At 36.2% G+C, this 26443-nt stretch overlaps 1 protein-coding gene across 1 annotated transcript in view; it reads left to right on the top strand.

Annotated features, from left to right (window-relative positions):
* Nucleotides 1-24998, top strand: part of LOC139137353 (methylenetetrahydrofolate reductase (NADPH)-like) — a 43666-nt gene extending 18668 nt beyond the window's left edge. The window contains exons 5-13 of the mRNA XM_070705399.1: nt 4013-4126; nt 8512-8705; nt 9555-9709; nt 10684-11095; nt 11799-11981; nt 13050-13151; nt 14538-14660; nt 20224-20457; nt 21280-24998. Of these exons, the coding sequence (XP_070561500.1) occupies nt 4013-4126; nt 8512-8705; nt 9555-9709; nt 10684-11095; nt 11799-11981; nt 13050-13151; nt 14538-14660; nt 20224-20457; nt 21280-21384 (1622 nt within the window). The 3' untranslated portion in view covers nt 21385-24998. The remainder of the gene's footprint in view (nt 1-4012; nt 4127-8511; nt 8706-9554; nt 9710-10683; nt 11096-11798; nt 11982-13049; nt 13152-14537; nt 14661-20223; nt 20458-21279) is intronic.
* Nucleotides 24999-26443: the final 1445 nt, after the last annotated feature.

Genomic DNA, 26443 nt, shown 5'->3' with positions numbered 1-26443 from the left:
TCTCAAGATAGCATTATGGGTATTTTCGAACCATTTATTCATGATGGTTTTATATCACTTTCTAGTGATTTCTCTTCCGCTACCCCTGTCAAAATTTTAAGAGATACCGGGGCGTCCCAGTCTCTTTTGTTGGCAGATACCCTGCCGTTTTCTGAAAAGTCATTTTCAGGTTCTAAAGTTCTTATTAAGGGGGTAGATTGTAATGACTACATTCCTGTTCCTCTCCATAATGTCTATTTGTCTTCAGACTTTGTTTCTGGACCTGTGACTTTAGGTATTAGGCCTTTTTTGCCTTTGAAGGGATTCACCTTCTTCTCGGAAACGACCTTGCTGGGGACAAGGTCATTACTAATCCACTTGTGACTGATAATCCTACTTTAGATCAGGATCCAGAGCCAATTGAACAAGAGATACCCGATTTATTTCCTCGTGTGCCATTACTCGAGCCATGTCAAAGAAAACTTCCGAGAATCAAATACTCTCAAAAATAATGTCACAGATGTTGACTTAAATGACACCTTTCTCAGTCAGGTGTTTGACACGGATCATTCCGTTATCCCTCGTGGATTTGAAACTTCCAGTAAAACTTCTGCTGACCAAAGTCAGACATTTTCTAGATCAAATCTCATTGCAGAACAACACAAAGACTCAGATATTTTGTCTTTGTTTGACAGGGTAGATGATGAAGGTAAAACTTCAGATAGCTCTGTTTCCTATTATACAAAATCTGGTATTCTCATGCGTAAATGGAGACCTCCAGATGTTTTGGTTGATGACGATTGGGCTATAAAACATCAAATTGTGATTCCAAAGCCCTATCGTGCTGAAATATTGCGCCTGGCCCATGAAACGCCCTGGGCTGGTCACTTAGGAGTCAGGAAAACTTATCATAAAATTCTCAGTCACTTTTATTGGCCTAATCTCAGGCAGGACGTAGCACATTTCTGTAAAACTTGTCACACATGTCAAGTGGTAGGAAAGCCAAATCAGACCATTCCAAAGGCCCCTTTACAGCCAATTCCTGCATTTCAAGAACCATTTAGTAGGATACTAATAGACTGTGTTGGGCCCCTACCAAAAACAAGATCAGGAAATGAGTACATGTTGACAATAATGTGTACATCAACTCGGTTCCCAGAAGCCATACCACTGAGAAATATAAAGACAAAGACTATAGTGAAAGCTTTAGTCAAATTTTCACTTTATTTGGCCTCCCTAAATGTGTCCAGTCCGATCAAGGCTCCAACTTTATGTCTGGTATTTTTCAACAAGTAATGGATCAGCTAGGCATTAAACAGTATAGGTCATCCGCCTATCATCCAGAAAGTCAGGGTGCTCTTGAGCGATTTCATCAAACTTTGAAAAACATGATTAGGACCTACTGTTTTGACACAGAGAAGCAGTGGGATGAAGGAATTCATTTTTTGCTCTTTGCTGTTAGAGAGTCAATTCAGGAGTCTCTTGGTTTTAGCCCATTGAGCTTGTATTTGGACATACAGTCCGTGGCCCACTTAAGCTCGTTAAAGAGAAATTCCTATCAGACGATGATGATTGTCTGAATATTTTGCAATATGTGTCAGATTTTCGTACAAAACTCTCTAAAGCATGTGAATTAGCCAGAGAAAATCTTGAGTCATCTCAGCAGTCAATGAAAACCAAATACGATAAAAACCCCTCAAAACGGAAGTTTGAACCAGGTCAAAAAGTTCTTGTTCTACTTCCAATTCCTGGCAAACCACTCCATGCTCGTTACTTTGGGCCATACCTAATTGATAAGAAATTGAGTGATTTAAATTACATCATAATAACACCTGACAGGCGAAAACAAAACAGCTATGTCACATAAATATGCTTAAGCCATATTTTGATAGGGATAATCCTACTATAACTCAGCCTGTCAGTGCAGTCAGTTCAAACCATTATGAAGATAGTGATACTGAAACTGACTTGAGTGAAAATACTCTAAACTCAAAGCTGGGCTCGGTCAAGCTTCAGAACTCAGAAATCCTGGAGAAGCTGGAGTCTACAAAGTTGGCACACCTCCAGCCAGAACAACAACAACAGCTGAAAGAACCAATCCATGAACATTTGTTTCAAGATGTTCCAACGAGGACAAACATCACCTATCACAACGAAGATGTCTGCGACAGTAATCCAGTGGAACAACATCCAGACAGACTGAAAGCGGAATATCTCCAGGAGGAAGCCAAGTATTTGCCGAACAATGACTTTATAGAACTCAATACAAATAACCGGACTTTGCCATGCATACTTTATGCCAAATTCAGTGCCATTTCAAGTTTTCCAATACCAAATTGCAAGAGGATAGTCATGGGACCGATCATCCTGTTTGCTATTTTAACAAATTTAGCAAATTTAACAAATCCCAGAGAAACCAATCCCAGAGAAACTACTCTACAATTGAAAAAGAGTGTTTATCTTTGATATAGCTTTACAGCATTTTGAAGTTATGTTACTTCTTCAAATCAGCCAATAGTGGTTTATATTGATCACAACCCTCTTGTTTTTCTGCAGAAATTTAAAGGCAAGAATCAGAGATTGCTAAGATGGAGTTTAATGTTACAGGAGTTTAATCTTGACATTAGACATATCAAAGGCAGAGACAATTTAATGCAGACTGTCTCTCTCGTATTTAGAACTTATTGTTGTTCACACTTTAAGATTACATTTGTAAAAGAAAGATTTTTCTTTGAAAAATTTTCTTTTTGAAGAGGGGGTGTGTTATGTAGGTCATTTCCCCCACACTCATCATGACCTGAGTTCAATTAGTCTAGAACATTCTCAAGGTCACTGCCCTTAATGACCTCACAACTTGAATTCAATTAGTCATGTTTGGAATGTTCTGGAAAGATGATTAGTTGTGTAAGGGAGATAATTTTAGAACAGTAATTAGCATGTCAATAAAAGTTCTAGATTGTTCTTATATGCCTTTATAAAAGGGACGCGCTCAGCTTCCAGTCAGACTTTTGGGATCGTGTCTCTTGTGTGTTACTAAACTCCAGCAGTAGTCATTCTCAGACTTTTCAAGACCTTCACTGTCAACGCTGGATTTATACTGTGGACTTTGTGCAGCTTCAAGCCTGCAAGCCAAAGGACTGTTCATTCATCCGACTGACTGTTACAACTCTGAGACTGGAGCTTTGCCGTCCCAGCTGAGATAAGTAGCTGTACACTTTAAAGCTTGTACTCTGTCCCTGACTTAGCAATTAGTTTTGTTTTCGTAATAAATTTTGTTTAAACGGAAACTGCTGAGTTCACCCTTTTGTTCGTTTTCTCTGCACGTAACAGAATTATATCATTTTTATTTATTTCTAACGACGCCATTTTAACGTCCGTTTCCATGGAAACGAGCTTGGTGACCCCCATTTTTTATTTCATTTTTGCACTTGCACAACTTCCAAGGATAATTGTGCAAAGTTTCAAGAAAATGACACCACAACTTAATTTTGACGTAATTCGTAGTACTTCACCTTAAGTTGTGATTTCATTCTTTTGGCAAAATTGATAGTTGCAAATAAATATGAATGTTAATGTTATTTGCTAACAGGCTTATTGACAGCTCAATAATGATAAAAAATGACTATTGTTAGTAAGGTAGTGTGCACCTTAAAAGTGTTAAAGACTTTTAAACTTTTGATCAAACTTCCCACTGAAACTTTCAACCATTTTCTCACCAAATAAAGAATAAAAATCAGGTTTCACCATGCAAAGTTTGGTACTAGAAATCACCAAACATTTAATGATATTTGAAATTTACCAACCCTGTGTTAACTCTATGAGGAAAAACAAAATTTTTGATTGTCAAAAAAACTAAGACAGAGGAAATTGTTCTTGCTTCAAAGCCTTTGAAAAGAGCTCCTACAAGTGGTAGATCAGAAAAGACTTGTACAAATTTGAGTCCAAATGTGTATCTCCAAGGCATATTCTCCTTCAACCTGATTACATACTCTACATATTGACTGACCTAATGTTTCTGTATTACTTCTGGTAGACCCACCTGTTGGAGGCGAATGGAAAACTATGGAAGATGGCTTCAGCTATGCCACTGATCTTGTCAAATTTATAAGAGAACATTATGGGGATTATTTTGTCATTTGTGTTGCAGGTAAGTACTTTGGCCAAAAAAAAAAATATTTTTTGTTTCCAATAACATACCGTAAGGAAATTGGGTAGGTTGGTTGACAGCTTTTTTTATACTTTGTATTTTTATTGGTGTGACCTATAAGAAATAAAATATTTGGCCAAATTATTGATTGCCAGATTGCGAGAGCTCTCAGCATATCAGTACATGTTGAAAATATCCTCAGTTTTCCAAGAGTTTTCTTTGAATAAGACCTATTAATGACTGAAAAAAGTGTATAACAGTGTCATAAGTGTCGAAAGTGGCATGTAAATTCAAAAGTTTTAACATTTGTTGAGATTCTCCCATTTTCAAAAATGTATTATGTGGCAGAGAAAATAAATATATATCATTACAAAAAAAATGTTGACCATCATGTTTTGTGCATTCAAGTAAATGGCATCTTGCTTTTGTTTCTTGGATAATCATGGTGTGTATGCATGGTGTGTATGCATAAGAAATATTGCCATTTTTGTACTTTTCATGAGGGCGCTATTTTAAGAGTGGTGGCATCTGTTTATTATTTAACCTGTTAAAACGTGTAGGCATGGTCCAAATCAGTGAGCAGGATTACTTCTATACACGCCCCAGTTAGCACATTTACACAAACCAACTTTGGTTTGAAAATAAAATAATGAAAATAATGTATAAATTTCACAGCTATATAACTGTATAGCTAATGTTTTTTTAATCAGCTTCATGCAATATCGAAGAACCAGTTATTTACAGATTCAGTATGTCTGTTTTCCCCTTCGACCAAACAGAAAATTTGCGAGATTCTGGCCCAACTTTATTCCCACATCTCTTCAAGATTACCAGACATATAGTTATACATTAATTTTAAAGGTCGGACAGGTCAGTGAAACATTGAAGAATCTATAAATTATGTGACATTTATGGGGTACCATCCGCATACATACCTTGCCCTTCTGAAATGCAAGACAATGCCCTCATCATTGTGTTCTGTATCTATGCAAGTTTATCACAAGGACGGATTTTCAGACATTGTGACCTCTGGATAAATACATTACTTTGCTCAGAAACTGTCACATCTTTCCCAGTCTATTTTTGTCTGATGTAAAGCCAACTTACTTCTAGGACATTTAAAGTCATAATGACCTTAACACATTTTTCCTTTTCCATTGGTTGAGTCGGGAACATTTCATTAATTCGCCCTTTTCTGATACCCTTAACGAGAGATCATGAGTGCAATTTCCTCATGCATGACATCCATAGTAATTTATTGGCCAGTGCCATAAATTTACAATATTTAGGTCAGGAAGAATAATTAGATTGCTCTTCGTAATCATTACTTCTACTTTAATTGCCAGTTTGATTTTTTTATTGCTTCAATCATATACTCTGTATTGTAACTTTAATTGCATCTTCGCTGTGCATATTTTTCTGTTTTTTTCTTGTTTGAGCATGTTGAACTGCTCAAAATTTGTTCTGTCAACACTGCCTGTATATGTCATGCCTCTATTATTGTGGACAGTTTGTAAAATCTAGACTCAACATCATCAGTAACAATGTAACTAGTGGGAGATTTTCAAAAGAAGAAAATCTCTTGTTACCTTTGTAGCTTAAAATTGGCAAAAAAAATTCTGGAACAAATTTTTTTGTCCCCTTTAGACCTATGATATAATTTTTGTGTGAAAGTTTGTCCTCATAGTTCACCTTTACCGTGCCAGACCTATCACATCCCTGTTTGTAGAGTCTGTAAAGAGTAATATTGAGCCAATAAAACATACGTATTTTCACTTTCTTAGCATCGTATGTTATAGCAGGTTTTGTCTGTGAAAATCATACAAGATGATCTACGCTTCCTGTGTTAGCGCTGGGTTTCGAAAGCTGTTAGCCACTGTGGCGAATAGTTTCAAATTTTATTAGCCACAGACAAATTTTATTAGCCACACATTTTTACGAAAACAAAGCTTTCTATAATGCTATAATCTCCAATGTCGGTTGCATGCACAAGAATAAACTGTCAACACATCAACCTTGTATCCAGTTCTCTTCATTTTAACACTGAAAATTGCTTGATTCTGGACCCCAATGCAAATCGACAGCAGCACGCAACATTGAGACCACGATTAAAATGAACTGCAACACGGAAGGTTGGGACCGCGATGCAAATCAACAGCATGACAGCAACACTGAACGTTCGGACTGCGATTAAAATAGCAGTTTGGTTACACGTTATTGCGTTACATCAGTACACGTAGCGTCTTTGTCACGTCGTACAAGACGTCTCGTAAATGTGGCACAGACGTTCGGAACGTCATCAAACGACACTTCTACATGTATTCTTAATTACGTGTAGTAATTTTAGATTTTCTTGGTGATTTGCGGGAATTTAGACAGGAAATCTCGTTAAGTACTAGTATGAGTATCATTGTAAATTAGCAAACATCTTTGATATCAGAAAATTCCGTAGAGTTCACCTGAACAAGACGTACGTGCTATGATTTCCTGACATAAATGAAATGTTGTCTAATTCAACTTTCTACCTGAAGCTGTCACAAAGATTTCCGTAAACCACATAAATAACTGTATTAGGCCTACAGAAAATCGGTAAATTTAATGCGAGGATACAACGAGCTTGAATAGTCCTCACGTAGAGAAATTAATTGTTTCTTAAAACTTAGACGAATTTCGTATGTTTCTGAAAAAATAATACGGCAAAATCAACCAAAAAAATCACAACTGATCATGGATACGCGTACGCCACTGTGTGCCTTCAGACGTACACGTAATTAGATTGTAACCTCTCTAATGAACAACAACACGGAACGTCGTGACCGCGATGCAAATCGACTACAACACGGAATGCGTCGCTGGGATGGCGATTTTTATGAACATCAATACGGGACCATGAGGACCGCGATGCAAATCGACCACCATTAAAATAAGACCTCGATTAAAATGCGCAACACGGAACGTCCAGACCACGATGCAAATAAATTTCAACACGGAACGTTGTGACCACGATTAAAATGCGTATGTCTGCTGTAGCAAAAGTTTCAATTCTCACGAGTGTTCGCTTTGCTTGCTGTACACTAGACAAAATGACGTCAAATTTATCGCGAGACTAGGGCTCGATTGCGTCTGCCTGCATTTTCAATTCTCGCGATAGTCATTATGTGCATGCTGTACACTATACAAATTGACGTCAAATCTCTCGCGAGACTTGGCTCGATTGCAATTGCGTACGTCGGAGAGATCAATACGGAAGTAGATATAGTTTTTTCGCGAATCGCCGAAAGAGAAGCGCAGATCAACAAAAGACTTAAAAACCCCACGTTTTTGCTTATTTTGCGGAATTTTTTCAACAAAAATCACTTTCGCCAATGTGGCGTATTAGGATCGATTTTTCTTCGCCACTGCTGATTTCCATTCGCATTTGCGAACGTGGCGAATGGGCAGCGCGAACACAGGCTTCCAGGGTCCTTCAAATGTTCATGTTTTGTTAAAACGTAACTGATGGGACTTGTTATGCCTCATTGGTGTTTAAACCAGCTTGACCTAATGGTGCGATGTGGCAGGATAGAGGTTAAAATATTTCTGTTAACTTGAGTCATTTTCAAAATGACACTTGCCAAACAACTGTTAATTATTTTACCTGCTGAGAAATAGTTTTTCAATTAATTACAGTACACGGTACAGGCCATGTATCATTATATTATGTTGGTTTGTAGGGGTAACACTTTTTAAAATTTTTTTGAAGTTGCTACTCAAACATGGCTTCCTAAAGTTTATGGTTGAAGGCTTGAACTTATCCACCAAATCAATTACCAAGGATTGAAATAGTGGTATTTTCAAAGACAATATGGCTTAATAATGAGAATTCAAATTCTCTCCGAAGATTTAATGTAATTTTTGATAAGCGAAATGTGAAATGAAATTCAGCTAATGGGGCTCTGAGAAACATTTTAATGTCAATCTATTTTTTATAGTGACTCCTTCCTGTAAAGTGTTGGTATTTGCATAATGAGGTCCATTCAGCAAGCCTTTATCCAAGAAAGAGTGGAACATCATAATTAAATTCTATTACTTTGATGAAATTTACATTTCCTCATCAAATCTTTACTGCATGTGCTTTTGGAATAGAGAAAAATGTTTGGTATATCTCGCAGCTTTGTACTCGACTAAAGCATCGAAAGTTCACCAATGCTAAAAAGTTCAAATTCTAACTTTGTGAATGAAAGGTTATGAAAATTAGTTCTTAAATACACTAATTAAATGAATTGATGACGGATGGTCCAAGCTTTTTTTTCAGAATTATTTTATTTAAGTGGTTCTGCCATGATGACCAGTTTACCGGTAGATGGACCTGATTTTGCACACTCAACATTTTTGTATTTTGGTAGGTTACCCACGTGGACATCCAGATGCTGTCAGCTATGAGGACGACTTGAAACATTTACGAGAAAAAGTGGACGCTGGAGCCGATTTCATCATCACGCAGCTTTTCTTCGATTCCAGTCACTTCCTGAATTTCTTGAGGGATTGCAGAAAACTTGGAATCGATATTCCAATTATACCCGGCATATTCCCAATCCAGGTGCTGTAGTCAATTGTACTCCTTTATATGTGTTAGTTTGTAAATGTTCACAAGCAAATGCAAAAAATGTTTTTCTTAACCACACTTGAAACGGGGGTTTGTTTGGTTTTTACAATCCTGTTTTATCTATGAAATTAAATTGCATCTTTGGTGCATCCTACATGCGTCTCTATTGAGTATCCTATATCATCATGCATCTACATTTACTTCTACATGCGATGTTTGTTACAATGATGTATAATAAGCAGTGTATCCCACCTGATATCTTCCTGTACAACATGAGTTAAATCAGAAAGTTGGTTTCCAATCTCCAGTTGTGAGTTTGTGGTGTGTCATTTTCTGCTTCTAAAACAGACAAATGTGAAGCAGTTAATTACATACACAATTATATCGGTCAATCAAAAGTTAAAATTTCTGAACATAATTACATGTATTGTAAATGCATTGCTGTTTTATGTCTGGTGACTGGTTTGTGTGCGTAGTTTAAAATGCAAATTGTTCATTGATATTTAGAACAAAACAACACAAGCATGTAACAATAGGAATGAATGCAACAACAGTCACTAGACAAAAAAGACCGTGATGCGACTATGGGATCTTTTCATGGATTTCTCATAGAATCCAAGTATCTATTGTCTATTGTTTCAATCCTAATTAACAAAGCTCTTGATTGCAATGGGACAGGGGTCATGTTGACAGTATAGCAATCAATGTGATGGCAGTCCTCCTGAATGTTACATGCCCATATCATGCCTATTTCACTTACAAATCAATGTAAAGAACAACTTCAAGCATTATAACCTCACTGAAATCCAGTCATCTTGAAAGCCTTTTCACTTTTCCAAAAAGGGATACCAGTCGTTGCGTCAGTTGGTCAAACTCTCCAAACTCACTGTGCCCAAGGATATCACTGATGTCATGGAACCAATAAAGGATGATGATTTGGCCATAAGGAAGTTTGGAGTCCAACATGCTCTTAAAATCTGCAAAGAACTATTTGACAGGTAATAAAATCTCTCTATAAAATATCTCTCTCTCTCTCTCTCTCTCTCTCTCTCTCTCTCTCTCTCTCATCAAAATGCAATGAAAGTATGAGAGTTTCTTTAAATGACATTGATCAATTGTCTAGTTAGAGTAGTGTTCTTGTTCCAGGGTCTGTGTTTGCAGAAACACTACTGTGAAACATTGTCTTTTCAGCAAGCATCCCTTTTTAATGAACAAAGCTAAGGGGCCGTCGATAATAAAAGCTGACGCACAAGAAACGTAATTCCTTCGTTTTACTTGAAACCCCCTCCCTCTCCCCTCGAAACGAAAGTTCTTATGCGAAATCAATTTCGTATTATGATGCCGTTTCTGACAAACCCACACGCACCTCTCCGATCCGCACGCCCGTGAAAAAATACCGGAAGGGCACATGTATTTCACACGTAGGAAAATGTTTCACATTGAAAAACCATACAAGTTTTTATTTCACCTTCATGTCTTTTCATTGTCTTTTCTGTCTCCGTATTTTGTGGTCATTCTGTTCTCGATGAATGCGAAGGTAGTTTTGCGTTCTCGCTGCAAAGTCGCACTTTGAAAACAATAGAAAATCCTTATGCGATTTTGACGCACACAAAAACGAAATGAGCTTTTACCCCCTCCCCCCCCTAAACGAAAGAATTACGTTTGTCGTGCGTCAGCTTTTATTATCGACGGCCCCTAAGTCTTTAAATTCGCTAATGTAAGATGCTGTCAACTTTCACAAGATTTCCTATGGCTAGGATGACTGTTTAGCTAGATTGAAAACCTGCTAATTGCAATGAAGATCCCAAAATGCAATAAAAAGTATGCAACTTATTCAAATTGTTTCACACGATAAGATGGAGGCTTGTTAAACATTCAAACATTTTGCTGTGAAATAATACTTCAGGATCACATGGTAACATTGAAAGCATACCTGGTAGTTACAGTATTTGTGTTTTTTCAATTCATGCAGTGGACTTGTCCATGGACTTCATTTCTACACCTTGAACCGCGAAGTTGCTACCATTGAGATCTTAAAGAGACTTGGACTCTGGTGTGAAGATCCATCAAGAGCGTTGCCATGGAAAACAACGGCTAATCACTTCAGGAGTGGGGAGGATGTCCGGCCGATCTTTTGGTCGATCCGTCCCAAAAGCTATGTGTACAGGACGCAGGAATGGGATGAATTTCCCAATGGACGATGGGGAGATTCGACATCTCCAGCCTTTGGTGAGCTGAAGGACTACTACCTGTTCTGTCTCAAACCTAAAATTAAAAACACTGATTTGCTGAAAATGTGGGGGCAGGAGCTCTGCAGTGAGGAAGACGTGTGGCAGGTGTTTGCGTCATTCTTGTCTGGGGAACCAAACAAAGATGGCTGTAAGGTGAGTGAGTTTGCAGTGTATCTGAACTATCAGTATTTAACCCATACACCACCATGGTTTGGCCCAAATCCATTGTCATAAGTGGTGATTATGGACTTTTTAAAAGGAATTAGGGGTGAACAGGTTAAAGTGAATCTACTGTTATGACTACCACTAAATTTGCAAATTTGTGAACATGTATGAAATGACCCCCACAAAATGCATGGTCTGTATGCTCCTGTAAAGTCCTTGAATTTTAAAGCCTCCTGGAAAGTTTTGGAAAAATCCTTGGAAATGAAACTCTGTCCTTGAAATCCTAGAAATATGATAATTCCCCCTCCCCCAATTTCAACAATGATAAGATTCTAAGTTGTAATATCGTAATAAATAATAAGAAAAGTGAGATATTGTGAAATGATATTTAGAAAGTTGAATTTTGGACCACTAAAGTTCCTTGAAAATTGCTGAAAAAGTCCTTTAAAGTCCATGAATTTTAAGAGATTTTGAGTGAATGGACCTGAAATTAGCATGGCTGTTATTTGCACTGACAGGCTGAATTATAGATTACATATAGGAGTGATTTTGTATAAAGACTTCAACAGCGGTAAAGAAATCTAGAAAAATGGTTTTGTAAAATTTGCAAAATTGCTAAATGGAGGAAGTTCCTATTTCACAACAAATCAATGTCTGAAAATCATGTTTTTCAAACTTTTCTTGCAAACAGGTTACATATTTACCATGGAATGAAGATGACCTCGCTCCGGAGACCAATATGCTCAAAGACAAGTTGATCAATCTCAATGAGAGGGGGGTTTTGACAATAAACTCTCAGCCAAATGTGTGCGCCAAACCCTCGGCAGACCCTGTTGTTGGATGGGGAGATCCAGGCGGCTATGTTTTCCAAAAGGTACGTATAACCATTCCAACTTGGATATGCATTTCAGTTGGCTGATTGAATTTGAGCAAGCAGTGAGACCCAGCACAGAGACTTCTTAATGAAATTGAACATGTACAGTCAAACCTGTGTATAATGGTCACACAAGAGATCAAAAAAGTGACCACTATATGGAGGTGGCCTTTCTATAGAGGGTGGGTTGTGGCATTTTTTTTGGTGCAGGTGGCCACTGAGTGGTGAATTTAGGAAAAGATACACTGAGAATAAAATTCATATTTGCATTATATTTCTGAAACCGGTGTGATGCAGCTATAAATATTGGTCAAACTAGATAAATTTCTTGCTTTCAGTCTTAAGAATTTGTTGACTGAGGTCATTTAGAATCCGATATACTGACAGGTTTTTGTACCAGATTGGAGTAATTACATGTGACCTCTGACCACATAAGAGTGTTTGCTGTCCTGTAGAGGGCCTTTAACATGTAAAATGATGTGGGACTGCCACAAAGTGACCACTAGAAAGAGGTGACCACTCTGTAAAGATGACCATTAAGACAGGTTTGACTGTACAATAGTTGCATTGCTGGTGTACATACCTTCCCATATGTCTAATTTCACCAAAGTACCATGATGAGCAGTTGGATTCTAGTGGCTGGACCTGACCAATCTTCTCTGTATAGGTGAAACTATCCATGTCTTTCTGTAAATGTCCTTACATCCATGGTTTTTGCCATGGTCTGATTGCACCAAAGTAGCCTATGAATTTGTATCAAGTCATGTTGGTGAAACTGGTAACATTGTATGTGCATTGTCAGTGTCTTTGTAAATGTTAAGGAATATACATATGAATGGCATGGTACCTCGATATTTCAGCTTCCTGCTATGGTGTTTGCTTGGATATAGCATCACAGGGAAATGTAGATCACTCTTACCTTAATTGTTTTCTGTTTTGATGAGCTCTATTACACATCTCTGATCTGGAAACCCCTTGGAATGTACTTTTTGACATACATCCACCAACCATTACAAACAAGATGAGAGTATTCAATTTGATAATCTCATATTTTTCTGTATGTTTCAGGCATACCTTGAGTTTTTCACAACGAGAGAGAATATCAAAGCATTGTTGGAGATCCTGCCGGATTATTCACCAAGAGTCAACTACCATATCATCAACAGCAGTGTAAGTATAATTTATCAAATTTCCATCTCCATTACAAAATGGATAGAACCTCGTAACTTTGATCTTGCCAGCAGACCAACAGCAGGATCCATAACTCAGTATTAGTATCTTCTAACATCTCTGTTAAAAAGAGACAAGAACCTTGGCTCTAAACTTTTTGAAGAAACATATGCACAGATGTGCACATCCTACCGTGGGCAATGAAAGTACAAACTACCTTACTCTGTTGCACTAAGACCAGACCCTGTCTTACAGGTTCTGCAATACATGTATATTCATTATTTTTTTTGTGAAACAAATATGTATTTTTTTTCTCCCAGAAATATATTGAAATATTAACCCTTTGACCCCAGCTCGGAAAAAAAATCTCTGTACGATGTCATAGGTCACCATGGGGTCAGGGTGTAAAGGGTGAAGTATTAGCATTGAAACAATGCATTGTGTATAAAATGCATTAACAGTTTTATTGTCAACAAATATGTTCTAGTCTTGACTAAAATTCAGTTTTCAACATTTTACATTGCACTAATATACTTGTTCTGTAGATCAGGTGAATACTTGGTATTTTAACATGATTCATTGAGTAGAACAGGGTACTGAATTTTACAACCAAAACAAAAATTGTGACCTTGAGAAAGGTCGACTCTTTCTACCAGTATAGGTATATAATGTTTTTGCTAAGATTGGGAAAAATTGGTAAATGATTTGGGAACCCTGGTAACATTTGTGGGGTCCCCTAATCTGATTGCATTGATATACCAAGGGGAACCCAGGAAAAATGACTGGGGGAACCCCGGTAACATTTACCTTCTTACCGCCCCCGACAAAAACATTGGTCTGGCCCTGATTAAAGTTAAACCTTGACGAAGATCAATTGACATTTGTCAAACTTTTGTCTGTAACTGAAACAGTTCAGTGACCTTTGGGGATACTGATGGACATTTCTGTCAATTATTGTCATGTGGATGTCAATCAAGAGTCTTTTACATCTCATGTCGCATCCTGGTTTGTAATACATATTTTACATTTGCATTTGAACAGCTTGCTGGCTGAATTGTAAAACCTGCTTACATTACAAACATGTTAATACTTGTCTGCAAGATCTAGGATTGGTACATTCTGAGCTTTCAAGTCTGTGAAATTTCTGGAACTATCAGAAAATGTTTCAGCGATAACTGATTTTAGGCTCGGTATTGCTAGATTACCACTTTTCAAAAGACTTTGACACAATATTCAGTTGGAGGAAAAGATAAATCACTGTGACAGGAGGGTGAAACCAAATGACGTCATTGAAAATATGTAACAGCTTTGTCAGAATTGTTTGTTGAATGTTGTTACTGTTGAAATTTTTTACTTCATACTGTACGTGTTGTTGTTTACTTGCAGGGTGTTGATGATGTTACAAACTCAGACAAATTGAGACCCATTGCCGTCACCTGGGGAGTATTTCCAGGCAAAGAGATCGTCCAACCAACCATTGTTGATCCGATCAGTTTCTGGTATTGGAAGGTACGTTGTATGTTATTACGTCTTGTGTCCTGTTGGTTTAAATTTTATTGGATTTTCCTCCATGCAGAAACTGTGCAGTGAGAAATTGTGGCAATTCTTTCAAATTGAAAATTTCAAATGTGTATAAATGCACATTTTCTGTATGGTTTAAGTTCTAATGTGTGTAAATATTGCAATTACTATATTTCTGAGATTCAACAGAGGTGACCAAACTGTAATCACAAAATTTAATGTTATTGGATGTATGTAAATTGTTTTGTAAGAAATTTCTTGTGTGCAGTTTTTTTGAAACATTACTGAAATATTTTTAAAGCCAACAGGGATTGACGTGGTACTGAAAATTATTCTTAAAATTTATTATTCATATCTAGAAAATTGGTAGTTTCCATATTATTTCAGCTTTCGAAAACACCATTTTTGTTTTCAACATGGAATTCTTAAAGCAAAGCTTTTGTCAAACGCAGGTTTTTTACAAGATGACTGTACCTGTGTACTATCATTTGTATTCTGAAGTAATTTGTGAACTTTAAACATGAAAAATATTTCCTCTTTTGCCTATTGAATAGAGTAAATTGCTATTATGACAAGTCTATTGTTGACAATTTGATGAACTCCTTTCACGTTGTTAAGATTTTCTTTTCAAAATGAAGTGCATCCTCTGTTGAATCAGAAAATCAATGCTGAAAATGTGAATTCACTCCATGCCAAAGTTCCTTCAAATTTAAAAACGAACTAATTTTTTGTCAAAATTTGCCGGTAATGTCTATAACCTGTAACATTTAAGTTCTGATTCAATCATAATCATTGTGTCAAATTGCAGTGAAAGTGAAAATTATTCTTTCAAGCTTTTGATTTTCAGAAAACGAGTCCTCAAAAGCTTCCAGTTGAGATCAATTTTCTGATCAATTGAAGCTTTCATTATAGGAAATTTGCCTCCATTTCATCCAAGTAGAGCTGTGTGTTGTTACAAACAGACAGGATATTGCTCCGCATTGATTCAGAAGTGTGAAAGAAATTGGCAGTTGTTTGAAATTAGAGTTCAGATGGTGACTAGAGTGAAAGAAATTGGCAGTTGTTTGAAATTAGAGTTCAGATGGTGACTAGAGTCAGCAAATTCTGATTGTTCAGTAATGCAAGCAGATTTGCAGTGATTTGAAAACATGGGGAATTTGTTTTGAGCACACAGAATCTTGTGTGAAGAAACCATAAATTGATCATATATTCAGTCATTCAGTTTATCCATCAATAATCAGATAACTTGGATATTATCGAAGTACTTGTTCTGACTTGTAAACCTATTTCAGAATATACCTAGAACTAAAATTTTACCACACCTCTCCAAGCATTTACAGTGTATTTTGATTTTAAAAGAGATCACCTTCCTTGACTACAGAGTTTGGTAATATGGAAACCTCTTTTGTCCCTGTTAAATTTTGACGAGGTGAAGCTAAAATTGCTGACATACAACTTTCTAAATACATATCACAACTTTATGATTTTTCTGATTTTCTGCAGTGAAAAATACAAATGTCATTGTGTCGCAAATTTTTCTGTATCTTACAAATATATAGAGATATAATTCTGTATTTACGTTCGTGTACTTTTTTAACTTCAAGAAAAACTTTGGCATGGAGTGGTAAGATATTTTTCTGTGAATTTCATGAAATGGATCGCCTTTTGAATGTATTAATCACCTTCTGTGTATTTCTCTTGAAAAGATACACATGTTACGGTAGTGTTTATCAGGTAATACTTAGAGCTGGTCTGTAGTGTGAAGTGTGAGCAATCAAATTTAGACTGAGCTTTTCCAACAACAATAATCTGTTCACCTAATTCCATTGAAAACTGGTCCGTAATCATCATTGATAAAAATTGATTATAACCAAACCATGGATATGAAAGTGTTAAGGTGATTTGCAACTCCAAAATCAAACTTTAAACTTTTACTAATATTTTTGTGCAGGAAAGAGAAAAATCATGCACTGACATAAAAAAAAATCGGCAGCCACTGTGAAATGTTTTGTCAGAGAAACAAACTTTACTAGTATTTGAAATTCAAAATGGCTGGCATTCTCGTGGAATTGAAAAATTGGGTATTTGATTTGTCAGTAGAAGAAGCCAGTGAAAACATTATCCTTAGATCTGCAAAGAATTCTAAGTTTTTTTTCGTCAAAAAAATTAGTTGCATCTGCATGCTGCCTTCACCCTTTCACCACCATGGTTTGGCCCAAACCCATTGTTATCAATGATGATTGCAGACCTGTTTAAGAGGAACCAGGGTTGAACAGGTTAAATGTTAGCAGCTGTAGCATTCTAATATGAAATTGCTGCGAGTCATGTCATTCTGAAAGGTTGGTGGTAGAAGTATCTTGAAATGATAATTTCAACTTTCATTCTGACATTCAAAACCAAAATTCAAATTATTTGAATGCTCTTGGAACCTGTTAAAGTAAATTGTTGATAATAGGTATTTCAAGTTCCACTCCCATCAATGTGTGTCTTTTGTTATGATGAGAGTTTAATAATAAGCTGAATGATATAAATAACGTTCCTCTTTTGAACATGTACGATATGTCTCTAAACCAAAGATGTACAGCAACCAAAAAGTTTCACCGTTTTCTGCTATAGGTCAGTCTTTACATTGAGATGTAGGTTACAGTATGTATTAGGTATAGAAGAAATTGTTTTCTTAAATTTATGATTATTATATTACAAGAACCATGGCTTAATGTTTGAACTGACGTATATTCATTTTGAGAGAAAAAAGATTTTAATTTCACCAGGACACATATGTGTACATATATCCAGGTATGTTGGTAGCAATAACAATAGAACTGTTAATAACTTCTGTGGTTTCAAAGTCTTGCTTGCTAGTGTTTGTAAATAGCCTTGATATTGACCAATAAGATAGCGTTTTTGTTATCAAGTCAAAAAGTGCCAGTAATAGTCCATGATATGAGATAGTCATCTGAGTAAATATTGACCAATAAACTTTCTGAAATAATGTCAAGTCAATAAGTTGTAGTAACAGCTCAATGATATGAGATAGTCATCTGAGTAAATATTAGCCAATAAAACTTCATGAGATAATATCGAGTCAACAAGTTCTAGTAACAGCCCAATGATATAAGATAGTCATCTGAGTAAATATTGACTAATAAAATCTTGGTAAAATAATAGTCAATAAGTACAAATAACTTCCAAATGAAAAAGATACTTATCATGTGACTAAATAATGACCAAATAAAACTTTGTGAAATAATGGTCAATAAAGTCAATAAGTGCTAGTAACTGTCCAGTGAGATAAGATTATAATTAAGTTACTGAATATTGACTACTCAAACAATCAGAGAGGAGTAAGATACAGATATTGCTCACACTTCACTCCAGATAAGTTGTCTTGAGAGGCTGCATCTATCACAGGAACATTTTGTTGGATACCCCCTCCCCCAATAAACCATCAGTATAGTGCTCAATAAGTTAGCATTCACTTACAGCCGTGCAATATTACATGTACATACAGAGTGACAAATGTCAAAAGTTAATACTGTGGTAAAGATCGGAATGTTTGGTTTGTACATGACATTTGTCCTCACAGTGTCATTTTGGAAAAATGCATTGACAAAATGATAAAGATTATAAAAGAATTTTAGGCACAATGTGAAAATTCTTCTGTTGAAGGGGTATGTCAGTATTGTTGGTACCTGGCATGGGGCCAACAGAAATGCCACAGTGTGTGTTGTAGCCTCTCAATGAAATGTAATGTATAAGCTGGGTGTACAGACCAAGGCACTTCCGGTACCGGCCGCTGCGAGGAGCTAGCTACCAGATTTTTGGTAAAATCTTCCATACTGCTACTACCTTTTATATGAAACCAGTAGTAATTAAAAACATTCATCTTTTATTCTTAAGGTACCATTCATGTATTGTAGAATCATTTGATGTGTCATTTCAAAGTTTTTGCCGTCCTTTGATCAAAGATAGGCATCAAAGGAGCACCATCTCTGCTGAAAAACATTTGAGATTGTAAACTTTTTACATCAATTTCATGAAGTGAAAGTACGTACATTCATGCGATGTTATCATTCACAGAGATTTCACATCCAAAGATTAATCTTGACCATTGAGGAAAAAAAAATTGTTTTAGAAAGTGAAACAGAAATGATGACATAATGAATCACTATGGGTGAATGCAAGATGAAAAGAAATTTTTAACGATCCAGATGCAGTCTCGACAGCCAAACTTTTAGATTTCGAAAATAGTTTCTGTTATTAGTATTTTCATATTCCTCTTGCAAAATTATGTTTCGTAAATACTGGGCACTTGGACTGTCCTAATTAGCTGAGTATCTTTAATTTTTCTGTCAAGCTTCATTTTGTAACACTCGTATATGCCAAAAGACTTGTATGACAAATACAAATTTGATTTTTGTAAAAGGATAATGTTGACAAGTGATCTCTTATTTTGGTGAGATTAGATGGAAATATTACTTCTTTGGATTGGCTACTCAGGAACAAATATCAAAAAATCTAGTTTTCTACAGCACCCATAGTTCTGTCGATCATTGTGTTTCATCCATGAGGTTTTAAATGTAATTTTTACTGGTAATTATTTTACAAAGATGGTGTTCCTTTCTTTCAACCACGATGATCTTTTGAGCTTTGCTCTTTCATGGTGATTGTTGAGGACCACCGAAATTCACTTGAAGAGAATGCTTGGCATTCCACTTGCTGCAGTTGATTTTGTTTGGGGCATTAGCTCAGATGGCTAGAGCGTGCAGCGTTGTTGCAGGCCGTGGGTTCGAATCCCCCATGCTCCATTACGACTGCTTGCCTCTGGAATGACCATGTCTATACAATTGTAAACTAGAAGATATACCCTCAACCCATGGAATAGTAATGCTCCTAAACTATCTGAACTTTTCCAAGGTGACTGAAAATAATCCGCATTATTTTCATGGCAAAATTTTTGGGAATCAGTGTTTTTGAATAGGTTGACAAAGCACCGGAATATGATTGATTAGCAAGATTTATGAAACTTAACACAAACTTTGCACAGATGAAAGATTTAAGAAATGGAACACGTATCTCTCAAAATTTGATCTAAGTTTTGAGAAATACAACATGTGTCGACGTTTCCAAGTTCCTAGGTGTAGGCAGTTGCAGAAATATTATTAAGCTGTGCAAAAGAAATACAACAGTATTGTGCTATACATATTAAGCTGTTTCCTAATATTAAATAGAAAATCATAAAATTTGGATTATGAGAATAAATAAATTTAGGAACAGCTTTTAACATTTCTATAGTGTCACCCTTGGAAATTTTCAGAATAATCTCTATGAAAACAACCGTCTCTGTTGTATGTAGAGGATTTTTCAGATGAATTCAAACTTCAATGTTCATCCCACTTTGAAAGTCTTCCCCATTTTGGGGCAAAAGTGTAAACAAGTGTAATATTCAACATGTACACCCACAGCCATCCTAAAAAGAGATCACAAGCATTAGGAAACATTGTTTCTTCCAATTATTAATTTCTGTCGTATCTTTTGGATTGCTCACCAGGACGAGGCCTTTGGCATCTGGAAGGAGCAGTGGGGAAATCTGTACCCAGAAGACTCTGAATCCAGACAAGTTATCAATTACATTTACGATAACTACTACCTGGTGAACCTGGTAGATAACAATTTCCCGGAGGAAAATATTTTATGGGAGGTGATTGAAAAGATGCTGGAGAGAAAGGTCAAACGTGTCCAGTCGGAGGACAGAACTGACGAAGTACCGGTTAAGAAACTCAAGGTATTTATTGGAAATGATGATGACAGTAGCGATATTAACAGAGATTTGTGATACCCGTGATTTTAAAGTCGATTTGGGTGCAAGGCAGAATATGGAAAATAGAAGGAACCCGGGGCCGCCATGTGTGTTTGAAGTGTCGATGATCAATGTGTCCTGCAATTCACATTAGTTCACCCAGCTTGCTGCGTTCTTCATCGACGCACAAGCCGAGTGAATAGTTTGCACTATGAGAAAAAAGGAAGTATGAAAAAACTCTCTCTCTCTCTCCCTCATTTACTGTAGGTGCACTGTTGATAATGGAAAATTATTTGCAGTATCAGAAAAAAGAAATATAGAATAAGCCCCCTTCTCTGTATCTCTCTCTCTGTCTCTCCTCCACACAAACACACACACATGGTCATGGCAAAATGTGATAGTGAATGGGTTTAACCGCTCTATCTGTTTCTCAAAGTCTCTCTGCAGAAAGTTTTTCGTTACTGAACACAATGTGCAGCTTCTTGGAAGCTTTTAGACAATTGAATGGCTTAACTCATTGTCATTACTAAATCATTTCCTATCAGCCTAATAGAGCTATAGTTTCAGACTCCTCAACTTGCTTGTCATTCCTAACAGCCTAGTAGAGCTATAGTTTCAGACTCCTCAACTTGCATGTAATAATGACAATCAACTCCTCAACTTGCTTGTAATAATGACAATCTACCAATCAGATGTAGTTTTCTCAGCTGCTAGTTGTTCTCAAGGGTTAGACAAATTACATAAAAATCTGTACCTACATTTATGAAACGGTATAGCCTACAATTTCTTGCAATTCATTTATTCCAGGTCTCAGAGGATACCGATTCCATGGAAGTGACCAGTGGACCAGAACTGGCAAGACATCATACTGCAGCGATGAATGGAAATCAAGTAGATGTGATGGCCCCCTAGAGTTGAAGACACAATTTGTGAGACTGAACTAAAAGATGACTGCCCTCTAGAGTTGAAGACGCTATTTTAGGACTACAGCAAAATATGACTGCTCCCTAGAGTTGAAGGCCTAAGAAAGCAGAATTTGGACCTTTCTTTTAACCCAGGTGCTAGCAGTGATATTTTTACAGCTGTACACATCTTTCTTAAAGTAATCTCTGAGCAAGAACAATGTAAGCTATCAGAGAGAAGATGAGTATAGCAGAGGCCAGTTCAGCTGTATGTTGGGCATTTGACATACAGTCTGTGTAGTTTAATGTGAAAACATGCAAAAATCTTCATCTTTAGTCTGACGCTTTGTTTCCAACACATTTTGAAACCAATTTCAATATTTCTGTACAAGTCTGTGGTGTGCAGAGAGATGGGGAGTGCTTTTAAAGCTTTCATGGCGATGATGATTATGCGGGAACAGCAGCACAAGAAATTTATCCATTTGTACGCGGTTACATTGTACAGTGGATCAAAATTTTACAAGTCTGTTTTGGAAACTTGATGAAGTTAAAGCTTTTATTTTTGAAATGTTTGTCAACAGTCGCAGTTTTTTTGTATAGTTTAATTTGGAATTTTGCTACATGGTGGAATTTTCATCAACATTCTCATGATTACAAACTTTTAGAGGTTAATTGTTGAGGTCAGATAAAGTAAACTTGAGACCTTAAAAGTGCATTTATTATTTACTTTTTGAATTTTGCATCTTGAGAGAGAACTTGTCAAAATAATGGCTATGAAACTAAACTGTCCCACATGGGATTGTGGATCATTGAAAGATGCACATGACAAATTTATTGATTGTGTTTGACCTGCTGACTCCATCCAGCTCCCCAAAACATAGTTTGAAATTTCAAAATGCCATGACATAAGTTTGATTTGAACTTTCTGCAAACATCATAACTTGCTGAAATACATTTCAGCAAGTTTAAACTGTTGGCGTTTCAATTCAGTGAACAACAAAATATTTCAAAACAAGACCTGAATAGTAAATGGGCATCACGCACAATAATATTTCCGTGGTGTAACTGTGGATTCTGTTTAGTGCAAATTCATACATGGTAATTAAAAGAGAGCAAACCCCCTAACACAGTGAGTTTAGTTTGTCATGCACTTGTTTTAATTATCCTCAGCCCCTTACAGAGAGAACTACCGGTACTGAATTTAAAACCACACATAGTTTCTTGTATCTGCCAGTAATTTATACATTCAAGCAGGTGGCTCTTCTATTCAAGTTTTGCACTTCTTCATACTGAATTGTACGGTTGTATATGATACATTATATCACTCATCACCAAAAGTTGAATTCATGCTTAAAGGTACACAGTCACCTGTAATCTAAATATGCCCATATTGGTATTCAAAATGCCCATGTGAGGGCGCTGTTTTTAAAAGTGGCCACCCGCTTAAAATCCGTGATTGGTTAGATTTTCTCTTTCCATGGTAACTGTGGCAAAATTGGAACAGGTGACTGTATACCTTTAAGTGTTTGAAGGTTATTTTATTTTTCATGAATTGAAAGAATGCTTTTCACAGTTTCCCTATAATTCAATATACGTATGTAAGTATTGTAAATAATGTGTTACATAACCTTGTTGCCATAGAGATACAAATTAGAGGATGTAAATGTCATCTTATTTCATTTATTGTACAGATACAGTAGTTAATTATCATGAACTCACGTAGTTTCATTTTAAGTGGTGCCTTGACTGTCAAACCTTGTTATGTGTACTATGAACTGTATTAGTTGTTCTGTTTGTCTTTGTTGCAAGAGTACAAGGACACCACTTTTTAAATAGTTGCAAGAACTTTGTAGGAGCAAGCACACTTTGTTGAGATAAAGCACACTTTACGGCTCTGGAGGCTTGCATGTCCAGTAATTCGTCTTGCCATATTTTCTATTGAATCAAAATGCATATGGAAATACAAACCATAGTTTAGCTTGAAGCCATGGCCAAGTGTGAATGTAGAGCTGTGTACAAAGCGTTGGGGATGATCAGGTTAAATATGTCATTATGACCATAGACCTAAGAATGCTAGCCAAGGTCTGTGGTAACTGTACAGACATTTCCCTGTAGTCTTAGTGTAATTTCAAGTTTTGTTCTTGTGTTGTTTGAAGGCGCCCATGGAAACAGGTTATAAATTGAAATATGCTATATGTAATTTTATTTTTATCTTATTGGTGGAATTTTGTAAATTGCAACCTCAATAAACCAGAATATATATAGAAGTCCCCAACAAATGAAAGGAAACTGCACAACATAATGTACGAGGTGAAGCCAAGTACATTATGGAGTGCAAAGTTTGCTTGAGTCCATTACGGGCCAAGAGGGGGTACATTATTGCTATTATTTTATGGTATTGGCGATGCTAGTGAATTTGTAGATGTAGATGTAGAAAACATCTAGGGCCACAATGCTTGATAATTGGATACATTATCAGTAATAATCTGAGGGTATGACATCACAAAATTCACTGGCATTGACAAAGCTATAATGTAATGTGGAATATTGGTGGACTTTGTGAATTACAACCTTGATGAATTTCACAATAATGTAATATACATATGAATGAATAGCTCTATTAATTACCAGATTTCAATGACCCAAGAATTTCACCAATTCAAAATGGGATTAAAATTTTCAAGTATATCAACTACAAGCCCATGAAATCAGAGTGATTTGAGAAAAGGGAAAGCTATATGGATGGGAATTTTATTTTCAAGGGTAATAGAAAATTTGTCTTGTATTTGATAAAAGCGGAACAAAGTACGGTAAATGTTTTTATTGGGTTTCAGGGGTAGACGTCTATGAAACATGGCTCCTTATCAAGGGAGTTGCCCATATGATGACCTTTGACCTCGAGGTCATGTGATTATCTAGTTTCACATGCATTTCTTCTTTCTGTCTGATGTATTATATTTATATTCAAACGTCTTCTTATTTTGTGCACATTGACTTTCCGTACATGATATAGTTTGTCAGTTATGCCGTAAGGCTTGAAACGGATAGATACTAGGCTGTCATGAAAATTAGATGAAGAGTCATCTTGCTTTCACCCTTGACCTTTTTGTTTTGGAGAGCCACAGTAGGGACAAATGGCCAACAAAGAAAAGATAGAGACCATGGTCGCTCTTCCTGGATGGACCATGTATAGACTGAGCAAATCTTTACATGTGATTTTCATCACAATATTAACTTCTTTGCTCTGTCATATTTGTGGTAAGTTGTGTATATTATTTCACTTGTGTTCATTTCTATTTTAATTACCTTTGCTGTAAGTACCTAATGTGCAAAATTGGTCTGTGCAAGTGTCCTTACTTGCAATTGATTAAAAAATTTTAAGGTAGGTTAATTTACTTTCTTGTGCACAAGAACAAAGTGGACTGATCAAATTTTGAATCATTCATTGATCTTGGAGTACATGTCACATTATTTATGTAAAATTTTCAACATTAAACTCTGTAAATATTGCCATTATTGTGAGCGGAGGGGCTCATGGTGCACAATTGAAAATATTGCCATGATAGTGGAATGTTTCAAAGCTGGTGGTATTAAACTTCCTGTGTCAAGGAAATTAAAAATGTACATTGCTGTGTCCTGGTCTGATTTGTTCTTCAAAACCGTAACATCCTTTATATTGTGCTTCAAGTTATATCTGTATAGAGAGAAATTTAAACCAATCTTCGGTTCCTAACCTCATTTTTTTTTTAGTTCCAATTCTAAGTTGTCTACCATACACATTATGTGAGATGGCAACATTGTTAGAGCCCAGTTACATGTTGCTATATCTTTTTATTCAAATGATTCTTTGAAATGAAGAACTTGTGTGAAAATGCTTATAGAAATGTGACCACAGTAGGTTTTTACAAATATTTGAGATGAATGGACAACTTATATTTCAACAACTTTACAGAATTTTAAACTTTTATGGCCACCACAAGCAAATACATAAGAACAATCAATTGAATTCATTGCCAAGGATTGAAATGGTGATATTTTCAAAAACAACTTGGCTCAATAACAGGAATCAAAAACCTCTCTCTAAAGAAGAGATGTAAGTGTGGTAAACAAAATGCAGATCCAACTAACAGGGCTTTGAATAACATGCAGAATGGATGCATAACATATGGCAGACCTCAGTTGAAGTCTGCGATCAGATGACTTCAAACTTGTCAGGAAGCAGCTGTGGACACTTGCTTCATAATACTATTTAAAGGGAAAGTACAACTTTTGAATTTTCTTCCACTGTTCTTCTACACACAAGAGAAATTGCGAAATGCACTGCATATCTAAGCTGCTCCAACAAATTATTTTGATTGTTAATTGATTTTTCCTAGTCTTCCACTAAAGCCGTCTCTATGATGGACCTACCACTTTATGAGGAATGGAAATGTGATAGGATAAAAAATAATCAGGTTTTTGTGCTCATGAAAGGTCTTCACAGAAAAAAATCAAACTGACTTTTGATGAAATCTCACAGAAAATTCATTTGCCACCCACCATTTAATTACTTGAGGACAGTGCTGAGCAAGTAGCTGAAACATTGCCAGATAGCCTTGGAGACACATAGAAACATGTTTACAAACAAGACTTAGAGCAAGATTTTTAAATGCAAATCTGAAACATGAATCACAAAGCAAGACAGGAAATGACATCCAACAGGCTCTTGATTGCTATCCAAATGATAATGATTAAAGGGCCAGTGGCTGTAACTTTTACGTTTTTTTCACCATTTTGTTTTTTATGTCAATTGCAAGTTCTTGTTCTACTACCCAAAGCATGTTGAAAAACCAACTATTCATCGTATCAATACCTTGGCTCTACCTGTAAAATGCTCTAATATTGCTTAAATTTGAATTCTAGTCCAGACCAGAATTCACTTGCCAACAATAACCATGCAGTCTACACAAGTACATGCCGAGTAGACAAGCAGAACACCGTGTACCTCAACATGGGGTGAAGAACTAATTACAGTTGCTGTTGAAAACAAAATGATGAAAAAAATCATAAATTACAGTTACAATCCTTCT

This window comes from Ptychodera flava, chromosome 7 (assembly GCF_041260155.1).
Source record: "Ptychodera flava strain L36383 chromosome 7, AS_Pfla_20210202, whole genome shotgun sequence".
Classification (NCBI taxonomy): Eukaryota; Metazoa; Hemichordata; class Enteropneusta; family Ptychoderidae; genus Ptychodera; species Ptychodera flava.
This window is presented reverse-complemented; position numbering and strand designations above follow the sequence as displayed.